The 16,541-nt window shown below is 38.9% G+C and overlaps 1 protein-coding gene across 2 annotated transcripts; it reads right to left on the reverse strand.

Moving 5' to 3' along the window:
• Positions 1-3,693: 3,693 nt before the first annotated feature.
• LOC142749423 (uncharacterized) lies at positions 3,694-16,541 on the reverse strand. 2 transcript variants are annotated; one of them, XM_075857431.1, is made up of 8 exons: positions 16,365-16,541; positions 13,497-13,548; positions 13,076-13,246; positions 12,420-12,459; positions 12,161-12,309; positions 11,472-11,627; positions 10,132-10,249; positions 3,694-5,332 (listed from the first exon to the last, which is right to left on the reverse strand). In XM_075857431.1, exons 3-8 carry the CDS (start codon positions 13,178-13,180, stop codon positions 4,161-4,163), a joined length of 1,740 nt encoding a protein of 579 aa, XP_075713546.1. In that variant the 5' UTR covers positions 13,181-13,246; positions 13,497-13,548; positions 16,365-16,541; the 3' UTR covers positions 3,694-4,160. The 2 variants fall into 2 exon arrangements, with proteins under 2 accessions (XP_075713546.1, XP_075713545.1); XM_075857430.1 differs by having other exon boundaries at positions 13,447-13,548.

A 16,541-nucleotide genomic window follows, 5' to 3' on the forward strand; every position in this document is an offset into this window, starting at 1 on the left:
GGTTATCAGTTATTCGACTTTTCTCCAGTATATACTTTTGTAGATCATCTCTTAGAATACCCTCAAATACGTTACATACCACAGATGTCAAACTTACTGGACGGTAGTTACTCGGTTCCACCTTTTTACCCTTCCTAAATATTGGTACATCATCTGCTGTCATCCAATCCTGTGGCACTGATCCTGTTACAAGAGTCTAAGAAGATGAGATACAATGGTGCATTATACTGCGTGGCAGGGACCTATGAGGCATTATAATGTGTAGGAGGCATTATACTGTGTAGGGGAACTATACTGTGTGGGGGCAGCTGTGGGGAATTGTGTGTAAGGGGCACTATGGGGGAATTATACTGCGTACGGGAAGTATCAGGAGGTATATTATATACAGTAGTATACAGCAGGCTCAGGCGATATATAATAATTAAATGGCGTAGCATGCAAATAGAGGGCATAGCATGCAAAAAGGGGTGTGGCAAATATAATTTTTCATTAATAGTAATGGAGATTACATGTTCAATTAATCGTGATTTTGATTTAGGTCATAATCGCCCAGTCCTACTGTCCAATCACCGAGGACAGTGTCAGTCACTACGCTGACAAGGACCATGGTAATCACATCCAGTTGTCAACGTAGTCATTTATACATTTCCAGGAATATCAGAATAACCGACAAACAGCACAATGAAAAGTTCCAAGAAAAGATGCTTCCTAATTATTTATTTATGGGGAATGCAAGTATGTACTAAAACAGGCATGACAAGAGCGCTAACAGGTTCTCCTAAAATCTCTGACATTCAATTAGTCAACCACTTAAGGATACGGACAATTTTGACCTTGAGAACAGAACAATTTTTTTTTAGAATTCCCAATTTGCATCCTGGTGCTCATAACTTTTTTATTTTATGTTCGACATAGCTGTATGAGACTGTTTTTTGCGGGACAAGTTGTACTTTATGTAGGTGTAATTTTGTGGTACATCTACGTTATCTCTTAAATGAAATACATTTCTACTTCTGCAAAAATGCAGATTTTTATTTTTTTTCACAACATACACCGATCACCATAAATGATGATATGAATTTATTGTGCAGGTTGTTACAATACCAAATGTGTATATTTTATCTTTTGAGACTTATATTTAATAACGTTTATTAATTGTAAAAAAAAAATATGAGAATTTTGGTGTATTTCTTCACAGATTTTTTATTCAACATTAATTATTTTATATATTATATTTTTCAACCTCAGAGGGGGATTTCATTTTTATTTTTTTAACAATAGTTTACTGGCATAGATCTATACATCTTATTTTTGGAGTCGTTCAAAATACACAGAAAAATCTGTTGAAAACGTAAATATATATTTAAAGAAAAGTTTACCAAAATATTTTTTAACTCTGTTCCCATAAATAGTTTTACAAATAATAAGGATGCAGTTTGTGTGTATAATGTATTTTAAGACCATAAGCAGAACATCACCGTGCAGTAGGATATGAATGTGCGGATGTCGAGATCACATACTAACATGTTGTTCACTATGCTTATTTCATGTAGACCTAATAGGAGGTTTCCTGCATTCTACGTGGCTTCTGCTTAGAATGTAGGACATTTCCTGGATTGCAGGACTCTTCTGAGCTCATTTGCATACGGCACCCAGAAAAATATGAGTTTTTTTTATGGTTCACTCAGACTTGGGCAACACAGGTATGTTTGAGAACGATCATCCTTTACTATATAGCAGCATTAGCGGTTCGGGAGGCAAAAATGTATGACATACTCCCTTTCAATAAGGCAGAGTCAGAGTCAAATAATAAAGCAACACAGCTTTCTATCAGCAAATTTAGGTTTGGCTCCCAACCTACTGAACGAAGCAACATGACCTACTGGTTGTAATTGTATTGCTCTAGTGTGGTGTATTTTAACTTACTCACTTCAATAGAAAAATTGCCATAAAAGAACACATGTACGGCTACATCACCATTGAAATCAATGGTGATGCAAATGGAAACCTATGGTTTCCGTTTGGATGCCGTTGATGGTTTCCCCTGATGGAAAGCTGCGACAGAACCCATGAACCGAGTCCTGACGCAGATGAGAACGAAGCCTTAAACAACTGATCACAGTAACGAGATGCAGTTTACCGAGACATTTAATATTTCTATTAAACAGAATAACATTATTTTTTTTTAAATGTGCCGTCATAGCAAAGCCACATATATTAACATTTTCTCTACTGTAACGATCGTCACACTTTTGACATACACAAATAAAGCCTGAATTATTAAAAAAAATATATTATACCTCTTTATTTTATAACAGTAGACACAAAATCTCTGCGATCCAGCTGGTAAAGACTCAAGTCACAAAGTCGAGAAATTATTTATTAGGCTCAGGGGTTGATAAGATGCTTGACTGCTCATCTTTTCAACCTTGAAGTAGGGGGATACCCCCCTTCTAAATGTGACAGAGCACATATCCTCTCGATTGGTGAGAGGGGGTGATAAATAATGTCGCCATCCCTGGAAATGCTGTACAGAGGGAGAGACAGCTATTATTGCTCTGGGTGCCATATGCACTGAATAGTCCTGCAATCCAGGCAGTGTCCTGCATTTTACATGGTTTCTGCTTAGAATTCAGGACACTTCCTGGATTGTAGGACTGTTCAGTGCTCATTTGTATACAGAGCCTGGAGAAATAAAAGCACTTTTATTTATGGTTCAAGATGGACGGACTTGCGCAATGTAGGTACGTTTGAAAAACTATCAACCTTCCCTATATTGCAGTATCATCGGTTTAGGAGACTAAAATCTGATGACAGACTCCCTTAGAAACTGTAGGTCAATATTCTTTACCTCCGCTAATACACCGTAGTAAACTACCAGTACAGGAGAGATATTCGTGAAGCTGCTTAGAGAGAATTATCGACACTGTATACAATTGTAGCTTACTCTCCACAGAGTGTATTAGGTCTGCAAGGCTCTTCCATCATTGAACGTATAAAAAAAAATTTTTCATTCCAAGAGATCTTGAAAATGGTGGATTAAAACACAAAATACATTACGCCAAGTTGCTAAACCTTTCATCATACAATGATTCAATATCATTTACAAAAAAAAAACCTGGCAGAATTTTAACAAGCGCCAATCAACAAGAAAGCTCATTGATCGTCGCTAGTTTGCTCCTTTTACAATGAGATATGATCAGTAATGAATGGGGACGAGTGATTGTTACTACGGTCGTTCGTTCGACAGGTCATATTGACATGTCAGAAGTTTTGATTGGTGGGGGTCCGCACACGAAGACCCCGCACTAACCACTAAAACTAAGCAGCTGATGGGCTCGTGTGAGCGCTTAGACGCTTCGTGTCTGTTCGGCTTTTTCCGGAAATAAACATATTGGAGTATTGAGTCCGTACTCCGATACATTCATTTCGGAAAAAGCCGAACAGACGCGAAGTGTGAGCGCTTCAGTTGCTTAGTTTTAGCGATTGGTGGGGGTCTCAGTGCTCGGACCCCCACCAATCAAAATTCTGACATGTCACTATGACATGTCAGAAGTTCGTTAAACGTTTGCCCGATCATTGGCAAGTGTAAAAGGGCCTTTAGTAGTGACAAGCATCATTGTTACATTTTAAAGTGCAAAATTTGCATAAGGTATGTAAAAGTGGAGCTTACTTCATATTTCTACTCATATCCAATGCTAAAAAGCAAATTTTATTTTAGTATCCAAATGCCAAAACAATCAGCGGGTACTTAAGTAACATGCCAGCAGTGTTTCTACATTCAACACTCCAAGGAGTGGTGGTAGACTAACCCTAAATCAAGCCAGAAACAATACAAATAGGAATAATTTGGCACAATACCATTATAAGCAAAGACAAAAGCGCACACATCTAATAGGATCACTAGCAACGTGATAATACACAAACAAGCTCACTTGACTTATTTCAGTACTTGTGATATTTGCTCAAATGTGAGCATTAACATCTTATTTCCTCTACGCAATGTGAAAAAGTGAAGAGGTTCCAATCCTATCTTAAGATATTACACAGTTTATGTAAAGCTCTGCTTACACCAATACATCTTAAATAAAATACATACTTGTTTTATGGAAATAAAACATCAGATTCATTTAATATACTGTATAGATTTAGACACCAATTCACATTATTTCCGTTGCCTTATCTCTATGAGTTTTCTGATGAGAAAGAAGATTGGAGTTCTGGTTGAAATTCCGTCCACAAACGGGACATGTAAATGGTTTTTCTCCTGTGTGAGTTATCTGATGTCTAACAAGATTTGAACTGTTTGAGAAGCTTTTCCCACACTCAGAACATATAAACGGCTTCTCTCCCGTGTGAATGCTCTGGTGTCTAACCAGACTGGAGTTCTTTGTAAAACACTGTCCACATTCTGAGCATATGTACGACTCTCCTCCAGTATGTATCTTCTGATGTTCAGCAAGACTTGAACTCCTAGAGAAGCCTTTTCCACATTCAGAACATACAAATGACTTCTTTCCTGTATGAATTTTCTGATGCTCCACTAGATTTGAGCTTCTGGCAAAGCTCTTTCCACACGTTGTACAGGTAAAAGGTTTCTCTCCTGTGTGAGTTCTCTGATGGTCAATGAGATTGGAGTTCTTGGTGAAGCTTTTTCCGCAATCTGAACAGACAAAGGGCTTCTCTCCTCTGTGAATTCTTTGATGGTCAATAAGCGTTGAGTTGCTGGTAAAACGTTTTCCACAGTCATCACAGGCATATGGTTTTTCTCCAGTGTGAACTCGACGATGTGTTACAAGATGCGACTTTTTTGTAAAATTTTTGCTACAAAGTACACATACGTACGGCTTAATCTGTGAGGAATTTATACAAAATTCGGATTGTCCAATTTCACTATCTTCAGAGAAACCCCCTATTTCCTCTTCTTTTACAATGGCTTTCATTACATCTGTAGCCGGTTTACTTTCATTAGATAAAGGGTCTGACAAACCATTGAAACTTTTGTCTTCAGAGTTATCAAATGAGTCATTATTTGATGTTAAATTTAAATCATCACCTATCTGCTCATAAGATTCTATTTGCTGATGAGTATTGGTAAAGGCTGGTTCATAAGAAATCTCCTGTTTTTTCAAGGTATAAGTAGCAACATTTTTTTCTTTCTGAGCAGGAAGTTCCTTGTATAAGAGCCTCACAGGCTTACTCTTTCTCTTGCTTACTTTAGCATGCATTGGCAAATTTTCAGTAAGATCATGATTGATAGATGTGCTCTCTTCTTTAATAGAGTCTACATAAGTGGATTTCGCTTTATATTCATCAATGTTCAATTTATCATCTGTATAACATAATAAACAAATAAACCTTTTAAAGCAAAAATCCACTGTGGTCACAGTAAATGTGGCATTCAACAGTTACTTTTTTTTGTTTTAAATGTACAAATTGAACAATAATTTTAATATTATGCCTATAATTAATAAATCTATTTACCCATTAGGAATAAAACGGACGAACCCTAAAAATCTAAGATAATTGGCGTACCTCTTGTTTTCAGCCTATGAAACGGGCAGTTCTTCCTTCGCCAGATGCATTAAAGAGGCTCTGTCACCAGTCTACAAGTGCCCTACTTCCTACCGAAGGTGATAGGCGCTGTAATGTAGATAACTTGATAGCTTTTTTTTAAAAAAAACGTAATTTTGACGGAGTTATGACTATTTTTCGTTTTATGCTAATTTCTTCTAAATGCCCAACTGGGCGTTTTTTTTACTTTAGAGCAAGTGGGCGTTGGAAAGAGAAGTGTATGACGCTGACCAATCAGCGTCATACACTTCCTTTCATTCATGTTCAGCTGTACTCACAGAACAGCGTGATCCCGCGAGATCACGCTGTGCTGTCACTTACTCCCACATTAACTTTACCGGAGTGTCGGAAGAATGACCAGACATCGCCTCCAAATTTCTATTGTGATCTACATTACAGCGCCTATCACTTTAGGTAGGAGATAGGGCACTTATAGACTGGTGACAGAGAAACCGGTCACCAGGATTTCACTTATTAAACCAGCAATACCAGGTTTGTAATACAGAATTGTCTTCTTAGTCGACTCTGTAGCTTTAGTATTTAGTTTTTTAGTGTTCCTGCACTGTATGCGAAGGAGCATAAAAGAGTCATATCTTCGTTTGAAGAGAGTTATATCTTCATTCCTCAAGTCTTTCCGAGTTTACTCTGACTCCTTACTTTTGATTGACAGCTCCTCGCCTTCCCCCAGCATTCAAAATCCTGCGCCAGTGCATTGATGTCCTTTTCTGGTGTGTGCGTACAATGGGACACCGGTTTATCATGATAAAAGGCGCAAAACGTTTGCAGACCGTTATTTACAGCCGGAGGAGGAGTTTAGGAGAGGGGATAACGGCAATGAACTTTTTATAGCAGCGGCCAGTGAGGGAGGAGTCAAGTTCAATAGCTGAAATGCTGATGACAGGTTCCCCTTAAACCTTATGGGCTACAAAGCTTTAATATGCCATATGGAAAGGGGTTATCAAGATGATAACCCTTTTTAAGAGCTGTCAGAGTCATAGAGGAGGTCTCCTCCACTCAGGGTCACGTTCTGTGAGCCAGAGCGCAGGGCTGCTATAAGGGCCGTAAGTTTTTTTTATTTTTCCATCAATATAGCCATATGAGGGCTTGTTTTTTTTGTGGGACGAGTTGTATTTTTTAATACAACTAGGATTACGGCAATACTAAATGTATAGTTTTTATGTTTAAGTATGTTAAAGTTTAACAAAATAAAAACAATTTATGTCACAATATTCTGAGAACCATAACTTTTTATTTTTCTCTCGATAGAGTGGTGTGGGGCTTGTTTTTTCAGGGTGAGATGTAGTTTTTGTTGGCACATAAAACGTTTTGATCACTTTTTATTCAAATTTTTGGGGAAGCGAGGTGACCAAAAAACAGCAATTGTGGCATTGTAAATAATTATTTTACTACAGCGTTTACCCCGCGGGTTAAATAACGTGAAATTTTTATACACTGATGTGGAGAACAATAAGGCTACTCAAAATAACATATACTCAACAGTGATACATGGTATAGTAACACAATGGGTCACTTACACAGACATGCTGTAATTATATAGTACAGGGAAATATAATAACCACAAATAGTTCAAAAACACATGCCTGCACAAAAAAGTATATGTCTAAGACCCAATAGAATATGACAAGGGATGGCAACAAACACTAGAATATCAGTGTGTATGTAGATAAATGGAGACCAGGAAATCATCAAAAATCAAAAAGGTCCCAGAGACCATACCAACCCATGTGTTGCATGATAGGCCTGTAATGAGCTCCACAACAAAAGCCCCAATTGTTTGTCTCATTTTAGGTCTGATGGCCAATATGTTTTTTTTATTATTATTGTAATAAAAGATTTATATATTTCTGCAAGGTACTATTTGTACTTGGTGTTATTCTTCCCTTTTGTGGAGGTGTGATATGTCCTCACATACAGTTATGGGTATTTAATGCCTATTTTCTCTTTTGATATGTGCGGACGTTTATTATAACGTTTATCGTTTGGCCTGTATCAACATAGGTATTCGCGAAATTTTTATAGTTTGGACTGGATACCAATCATGATTTGATATTTTTTTCTATTATTTATATTCCTTTATGTAAAATAAAAATAGGAAAACGTTTTTATTTTTATTAAACATTTTTTTACCTTTTGTTTAAAGCACCTAGTGGGCTTTACCATGCAATAGATGGATCACTCATGCGATACTAATGTATTTCAGTGTATTGCCTATTTCTGTTCTCTACTATTAAGTCCTGTCCCCGGCAGGGCTTAAAGAGGCTCTGTCACCAGTTTATAAGTGCCTCCTACCTAATTCTGATCGGCGCTGTTACGTAGTTAACAACAGTGTTTTTTATTTTGAAAAACTATCATTTTTGAGCAAGTTATGAACAATTTTAGATTTATGCTAATTAGTTTCTTAATGCCCAACTGGGCGTTTTTTTTACTTTTTACCAAGTGGGCGTTGTAAAGAGAAGTGTATGACACTGACCAATTGGCGTCATACACCTCTCTTTATTCATGTTTAGCTGTGCTGTCACTTACTCCCACATTAACTGTACCGAAGCATCTTGAGAGTGAATAGACATCGCCTCCAGCCAGAATCTGATGTCTATTCACACTCCCGACACTTCGGTAAAGTTTCTGTGGGACTTACTCACAGAAAAGCGTGATCTCGCGAGATCACGCTGTAAATTACAGCACAGCGTGATCTCGCTAGATCATGCTGTGCTGTAAGTCCCACAGAAACTTTACCGAAGTCTTGGGAGTGTGAATGGACATTGCATCCTGGCTGGAGGCGATGTCTATTCACTCTCAAGACACTTCGTTAAAGTTACTGTGGGAGTATGTGACAGCACAGCGTGATCTCGAGATCACGCTGTGCTGTGAGTACAGCTGGGTAGAATGAACAGAAGTGTATGACACGGATTGGTCAGCATCATACACTTCTCTTTACAACGCCCACTTGGTGAAAAGTTAAAGCGTAGCTAAACGTTTGACAAACTTCTGACATGTCATAGCGACATGTCAGAAGTTTGGATTGGTGGGGGTCCGAGCACGGAGACCCCCACCAATCGCTAGAACGAAGCAGCTGAAGTGCTCGTGTGAGCGCTTAGCCGCTTCGTGTCTGTTCGGCTATTTTCGGAAATAAATATATCGGTGTACGGACTCAATAAAATGTCTATGAGCCCGTACACCGATACATCGGCTTTCCGTAAAAAGCCAAAACAGACACGAAGCAGCTGAGCGCTCACACGAGCACTTCAGCTGCTTCGTTCTAGAGATTGGTGGGGGGTCTTATTGCTCAGACCCCCCCCAATCCAAACTTCTGACATGTCATAAGTTTGTCAAATGTTTAGCTACACTTTAGAAAACGCCCAGTTTGGCAGCGCCTATCAGACTAGGTAGGTAATAGGGCACTTAAAAAATGGTGGCAGAGCCGCTTTAGTTATCAGCACAAAAGGCAAACTTGGATGCCTTCACCAGGCCTCCGGCTGCCATTGCAACCGCTCGGCCCACGATTTCTTTGCAGTGGGACCGAACGTGAGACATAGAAAGCCCCCACCCTCTGTCTACGGCCTCATGCACACGAATGTGTTTTTGCATCCGCAAAAATTACCCATTCATTTCTATGGGCCCATGTACACGACCGTGGTTTACACGGTCCGTGCATTGGCCGGGAGCCAGGACCGCAAAAAGATAGTACAATTATACGGGCCACATTCGCAGTCCGGGCTCATTTAAAATCAATGTGTGCACAGTCCAGGACATGCAGATGGCTACGGCCATGTGCATGAGGCCTAACCCCTCAGATGCCGCGTTTGCTATTGACCGTGGCAATCTGAGTGGTCAACGAGTTATCTCCTATTCCGGAAACGGCAGATGAGTGTTAGCTGTATAAAACAGCCGGCAGCTGTCGTGTATAGTGCAGGTTCAGCTCCCGAGCTTGCGCCATACTGTTAATGCGCACATCCACTGTAAATATATGACAGATGCCGATAAAGGTTTAAAGGGAACCAGTTATTAGTTTAATAGGGGCTAAAGAGACATTTCAAAACATATCCATGTATAGCAGCAGTAACAAAGCATACCTTAGAAAAATAAGTTTTTACAATTCCTGCGCAGTCTGCAAATTACTCTTGAAGTGTCAGAAGGGCATTTTTTCGGCAGGCAAGTATCCTACAATCTCGGCGACAACCCCTTGCATCTAGGCTTGATTAACATTGCATAGACCTCCTGCGTCATCCACTGTTCCCTGCAAATAGATGTCAATCAAGCCTAGATGGGTCGGGTTGCCGCTAACATTGAAGTACAATTGGCCTGCAGAAGAAACGGCCAAACACTTCGGCAGTAATTTGCATACTACGCAGGAGTAGTTTTTCTTCTCTCTCTAAGGTATGCTTTATTACTGCCACTATACATGGATATGTTCTCAAGTGTTTCCCTATCCTCTATTTAGCTGATATAGCGGTTAAGGGTCATCAGGACTGATGACAGGTTCCCTTTAAACTTAATTTGCTTGAGACAGCTGCTATAAAAGATTAAATATCTTCTTACCAGGTGCCTTTTGTCTTTGATCACTGTCCATTACCACATCTTTAAAAAACTCCCTATACCCTTTTAAATACTCTTCCATGGTAGAATATACTTCAATATCCTCATGTTTTATAGGCATCTAAATGAGAGAAAAAAAAAAAAAAAGTAATTCAAGTTAGTCATACGAAGCTGAAAATTACAAATTTGTCTACAAGGAAATACTCTATGAATGAAAAAAAAATAATTGTTTTCATTATTTACACATTTATAAAACCTCATGGAATACATCGGAATTGCTTTCAAAATTAGCAATTCAGCATTTATTTCTAACTAAGGCCTTATTCACACAAGCATGTCCGATTTGCATCCACAAAAAAAGGCAGTTTTTAAAGCATTTGAATTTCTGTGTTGCGTTTGTGTGGTTTCAGTGTGTCATCTCTCCGTTTTTCTTGTCTGTGTTTCTCCTATGCAACCATTTCCGGTTTTAATTTTATTTTCAGCATTTCTTTAGCAACTGATCCGTGAAAAATGGACAGCACACGGATGTCATCCACTAAAACAGACCAGAATAGGACAAGGCTGTGAGTTTCTCACAAAGGACACACGCTTTGTGAAAAAAAGAACGGATGTGTGAACAGCCCCATTGAATTTCATGGATCAATGTGCTGTTCGTTGTTAAAACAGACCGCACACTGTTGAGAAACACATTTGCGTGAAAAAAGGAGTAAGAGACAAGAATATGATTCACTGAATGATTTCTTTAAGTGTTTTCCAGGATTTCAAAGTTTATCAATTTGTGCTCAAAATGTAAAAATAGCAAACCGAAATATACTTACCTGATTCCGACGCAGTCACCCAATGTATCGTCACTATGAATGTTACATCGCTGTGCACAATAGGGCAACACGAGTGGCAGGCAACCGGCGTACAATAGGTAAAGGTAAGTATATTGCAAGTTTGTGTTTGTTTTTAAATTCAATTTGTAATTTTTTTTTCAATTCTAAACCCACATTTATAGATTTTTAAATTCAATTCTGGAAAACCCTTTTAAGTTTTAATATAATCCTTAAATAATAATCTAAAAAAACAAAAAAGCAAAACTTAAATATGACTGAGGCCTAATTTAGAAATGGGCTGCTTGATTTGGCTACTATTGGAAGTAACCCCCATGCACTTGTATAGTACTGCAAACCAGTACGGATTCGGAAAACGGAATCCGCACCGCGAACCTGTAGCAAATCCGCCGCGTCTGAATCTGGCCTTGAAGAACGGTGACTGCCGCACAGACCTGTTAAATGGGCGTTCTGCATGATTGCTATATTAATAGATGCAGGTAAATCTCCCTAACAAAAAACACCTACCTGATCAGTTAGGATTTTTATTATTTTATCGGCAAGTACTAGGACCTTCTTTGCTTTGTTTCTCTCACATATCACGGAGTTAGGATCTTCTTCGGACACACTGGATGTTCTGTTATCTGCGGTGGTATCATTATACTTCTTTACGACAATATAATCCTAAACAGAGAGGAAAGTTAAGAACTCACTTTTATAAAAAGGAAAATATTAGGCAAATAACCTTATAAAGAAATTAATGGGGTTGTCTCTAGGGGCTGCAGGCCATGCCTTTCCATCTGTGCTATTAAGTTCCCCCGCATGTACGTGAAATCATGCTAAACAATAAATCAGCGTGACTCGGTTTACATAAAACTGTGGCTTTTCTTCCTTGGTGGACAAGGGCAAAACTTTTTAGCTGAAGTCACTTTGATACATGTTTTCCAGGCAATTGCCAGGTATCTAAGTAGTTTTCTAACACAATGCTACAGGAAAGTTCTAGTGCTCTGCACACTTCAGGCACCCTGGCGAACTATGAATATAAGACAATATTATAATGGTTAAGTCATGCCCACTATACACATCAGTCGAAGCACAACCATTAAAAAGTCTGCAATTACATTTTTGAATGAAAAGTAAATTGTGCCATGTTTGGAGCATTTTCTTGCAGAATGTTGTCTGTAGCAGTACATACCTTCTTTCCCTAATCTGCTCACCTCTCCAATCAGAAGGTAGATAAGTTCCAGAGTATGATTCGAGATCTTTCCAATCACCTGACTCTTGTCTTTGGCCATCTTGTTCACCAAATTTACTAAATTCGTCAAATGCTCAGAGATTTGACTGTTATCCTCATGAGGGTAGTTGCCTGCAGTGAGCAACATACATAACGGATGTTACAGGTTTCATATATATATACATATACACACACACACTATATACCTTATTTACTATAGCATAATAATATTATACACTTACCCTCATAACTGCTTTCTAGGAAACCTAAAGTTCCAGAGAACTATTCAAAAGAAAAGAGGAACAGATTTATGTAAAGCCAAGGAGCGCTAGACACACATGTAATTATATAACAGAAGTAAAGAGTAGGGTTCCTTGCTATTTAGTTTTTAAATATAATCAAGTTACATTGAACGGCACATATTCCATTTAGCGGTTTGTTATATAATCCCCAGCACATCCATGGGAACAAATAAAAACATATTTTTTTAATACTTCCCCTTGTATTTATCTCTGTTTGTATGTTACTTGTTTTATTGGATAACAAAAAAATAAGGCCTCATGCACACAAACGTGATTTTCCGGCCGCAATTCACCCACACATCTGCGAGTGAATTGCGGTCCCATTCATTTCTATGGGTCCGTGCATTGGCTGGGAGCCTGGACCGCAAAAAGATAGGACTATATTGGCCGCATTTTACTGTCCGGGCTCATTGAAATGAATGTGTGCACTGTCCGTAATTTGCGGGCGGCCCGCGGATGACACTCTGCGGCCATCCGAGCTGCAAATCACGGGCCGTGCACACTGCTATGGTCGTGTACATGAGGCCTAACCATGGTTTGTTTTCCATAACCCTGAAGGTATATAGTAACTTTTTATAATAAAGCAAAGTGCTCACCTCTTCTTTAACTACTTGAATTATTTTGTTGGCTAAATTCAGCATATTCTTCATCATCAGGCTGTCAAGGTTTATTTGTGGGATTACTAAACTGGTTGAGGACATTAGTGATGCAGAAAGAGGGTCACTGCCAGTAACGGATTCTCCATGTTTCTTCACGATTGTATAATCCTGAATGAAAGAACAAGGACATAATTCAATGTAAATCTGTCTGACAAATTAGGAACTACCAGAGTACAAGTACCCTAAACTACGCATTCATAACAGCTATATATGATAACAATTCCCTCTCTCTGAAACTGATCAGAAGTGCCTGCATTGTTCGCTGATAAAGCGCATTAAATGGACCAGTAAAAACCATAGAGACTCACCTCTCCGGTCAGTAGACAAATAATCTCCAAACTGTATTTTAAGAGCTCACCGTTTACTTGTACCAGGTCCTTGCTCATCTCACCTTCATTCGATTAGCTGGCCTGACAGAGTAAAAAAAAAACAACCAAAGAGATCTTTAAGATTTAAAGAGGTACTGCACTTCAAAAACGTAGCTCAAGAGTATTTCATTTGAAAATGTGTTACAAATATACTACTTATTTTATTTACCAGATCTCCTAACTGCTGCAACAATGTAAATATAACATAGCATAAAATATAGACACAACTATCTTAAATATGCATGCTCAGCAGTCATGTTTTTTGTCATAGACGGATAAGTCTCGGCAGTTCTTGACTCCTGGGGGCATGATAAAATACCACTGACCCCTATTTCTGTTGTTGGTGGGACAGGTGGGGTGTCCTTATACACATTTTCTCTGTACCCTGGTTGGGAAACTGAAGGGCTGTGATTCTGAATCTTATAGATGTCTTGTAATAAAGTAGTGTCTGGTTGAAACAGATGAACTTTAATTGGCGGTTATAATGTGAATATATAAATATGTTACATGCAAACAAATATATGAAAGGCTGAAATCCTTTTTTTGAATGTAATGTATGTGTTTGGGCATACTAAACATTTTTTTAATATAGTTTTATTAAAATTGTTATTTAGTTTAGAGCAGCTGATTCGGTTTACAGCAGCTTTTGTGTGTCCATTATACATAAAAGCTGTGTAACGACGCCGGACTGACGGCTCGGCTGACAGCGGCTCCTCAGTGCCTCTAACACACAACTATGGGCAGAAAAGAAGGCTGATTTAGGGCTTGTCCACACGTAACGGAATTGCTGCAGAAAATTTCTGCAGCAATTCCGCTGAAAATAGCAGACATTCCGCTGTAGAAAAAACCCACATCATTTTCAGTGTTTTTTACTGCAGAAACGGTGCAGATTTTGCTGCATTTTTCTCGATGCTGGGAGATGGTGACATCTCCTCTGAAAAACACAGCAACTCAGAAATTGTACGCAACGTGTGGATGAGATTTGTTAAAGAGACTCTGTCACCACATTATAAGCGCCCGGTCTCCTATATAAGGAGATCGGCTCTATAATGTAGGTGACAGCAGTGCTTTTTATTTAGAAAAACAATCTATTTTAAACCACTTTATTAGCGATTTTTAGCTTTATGCTAATGAGTTTCTTAATGCCCAAGTGGGCATGTTTTTACTTTCGACCAAGTGGGCGTTGTACAGAGGAGTGTATGACGCTGACCAATCAGTGACCAGTCAGCGTCATACACTCCTCTCCATTCATTTACACAGCAGCATCGCGTTCTTACTAGAACACGATGTGCAGCCACATATACACACACATTAACGTTAATCAAGTGTCCTGATAATGAATATACATTACCTCCAGCCTGGACGTCATGTGTACTCAGAATCCTGACACTTCTGAATCTTTTCTGTGAGATTCCAGCAAGCCACGCGTAATTTCACGAGATTACGATGTAAACGATATTTCATTTCACTTGCTGGAAATCTCACAGAAAAGATTCAGAAGTGTCAGGATTCTGAGTACACATGACGTCCAGGCTGGAGGTAATGTATATTCATTATCAGGACACTTGATTAACGTTAATGTGTGTGTGTATGTGGCTGCACATCGTGTTGTAGTAAGAAAGCGATGCTGCTGTGTAAATGAATGGAGAGAAGTGTATGACGCCGATTGGTCACTGATTAGTCAGCGTCATACACTCCTCTGTACAACGCCCACTTGGGCATTAAGAAACTCAAAAAGTGGTTTAAAATACATCGTTTTTCTAAATAAAAAGCACTGCTGTCACCTACATTACAGCGCCGATCTCCTTATATAGGAGATAGGGCACTAATAATGGGGTGACAGAGCTTCTTTAAATATCACCCACTTTGCTGCGATTGTATTCTGCTGCGTATTTTCCGTCTGCAATTCCAGATGGAAAATACACAGCAATTCCGCTATGCGTAGACAAGCCCTTAAAGAGAAATAAACCTCTGAAAATCAGGCGTTTTCGGAGCAGAATTTAAAAGCATCTTTGAAGTGTTTGTTGAAAATGTTTATGTCATTGTAGATGGGAAATTGAAAATCTGCTTCAGAAAAGCCTCAAGAAGCGACATGCAATTTTATTATTTTTTTTAGGCGTATCCTTACACTGCCTTTTTTTTTTTTTTTTTCAAACAGCGGAGTAAAATTATGCCTCGTCTGGACTACACAGCTTTTTACCATTGAAAACAACAGATGGCCGTTTGCAGGAATTTTCAGTGCTTGAGAATTATACGAGCATTTTATGCTCCAAAATACACGGGAAAGTAAGCAGTGTGAACATGGTCTTATACCAGATCCATTTAACAAAGGGTTCCTAAACTTTTACATTAGACTAGAGGCAGGCTGGCGGAGCATCACGTCTACACCCCACACTTCAGGGGGAGATGGCTCCTAATCTCCAGTGCTGCAAGCGGAGATGTGTTTACTTTATAGTGAATATCGGCCTCCCTATCACGGTTCTGGTTATTTATTAATAAGTAAAGGTGAACATTTATTAATGAGTCAAATAAATGTATAAGTCAAATACATTTATTAATAAGTAAACTGATTATTGAACTTGACGTCCACATACGGCACTGCCATTTACAGCAGAGTTTATCACATGGCCATGACAATAACAGTCCATTATCAGAGCTAAGTACAAGACTATGGGTGAGAATTAGAAATACTAATGCATAAAGCATGACAAAGAATCAGGTCACTACTTCCAAGGGATCTGAAAAATAAAAGATGACAGGTTGCCATAATGTTGTTTATCTGCCTCTGTCAGCAGTCACGTCGGCTCCACTGAGCAGCAAGTTCGACCACCGGACAGTGCAGGTCACTTCCCACGTACCTGGCTGTAGACCGTCTGTGAGCACAGGGGCTGGTGACCGGCTACCAGACTCTCACTGCAGACACTAACACATTGCAAAATGAAAAATATACAATTTAATGTAACTGCTGCCTGACAGGAAGCAATCGGGAAAAACAAAGGGTAGAAGCAGGAGACTAGTGGGCTAAAGGACCTGTG

The sequence above is a fragment of the Rhinoderma darwinii genome, chromosome 3 (assembly GCF_050947455.1).
Source record: "Rhinoderma darwinii isolate aRhiDar2 chromosome 3, aRhiDar2.hap1, whole genome shotgun sequence".
Taxonomy (NCBI): Eukaryota; Metazoa; Chordata; class Amphibia; order Anura; family Rhinodermatidae; genus Rhinoderma; species Rhinoderma darwinii.

Coding starts and splice junctions, on each gene's coding strand:
- LOC142749423 (XM_075857430.1), bottom strand. CDS start 13,524: ATGAGCAAGGACCTGGTACAAGTAAACGGTGAGCTCTTAAAATACAGT. Junction 13,247..13,446: donor TTTGTCTACTGACCGGAGAG/GTGAGTCTCTAT, acceptor TCTTTCATTCAG/GATTATACAATCGTGAAGAA. Junction 5,333..10,131: donor TCAAAGACAAAAGGCACCTG/GTAAGAAGATAT, acceptor TATGTTATACAG/ATGATAAATTGAACATTGAT.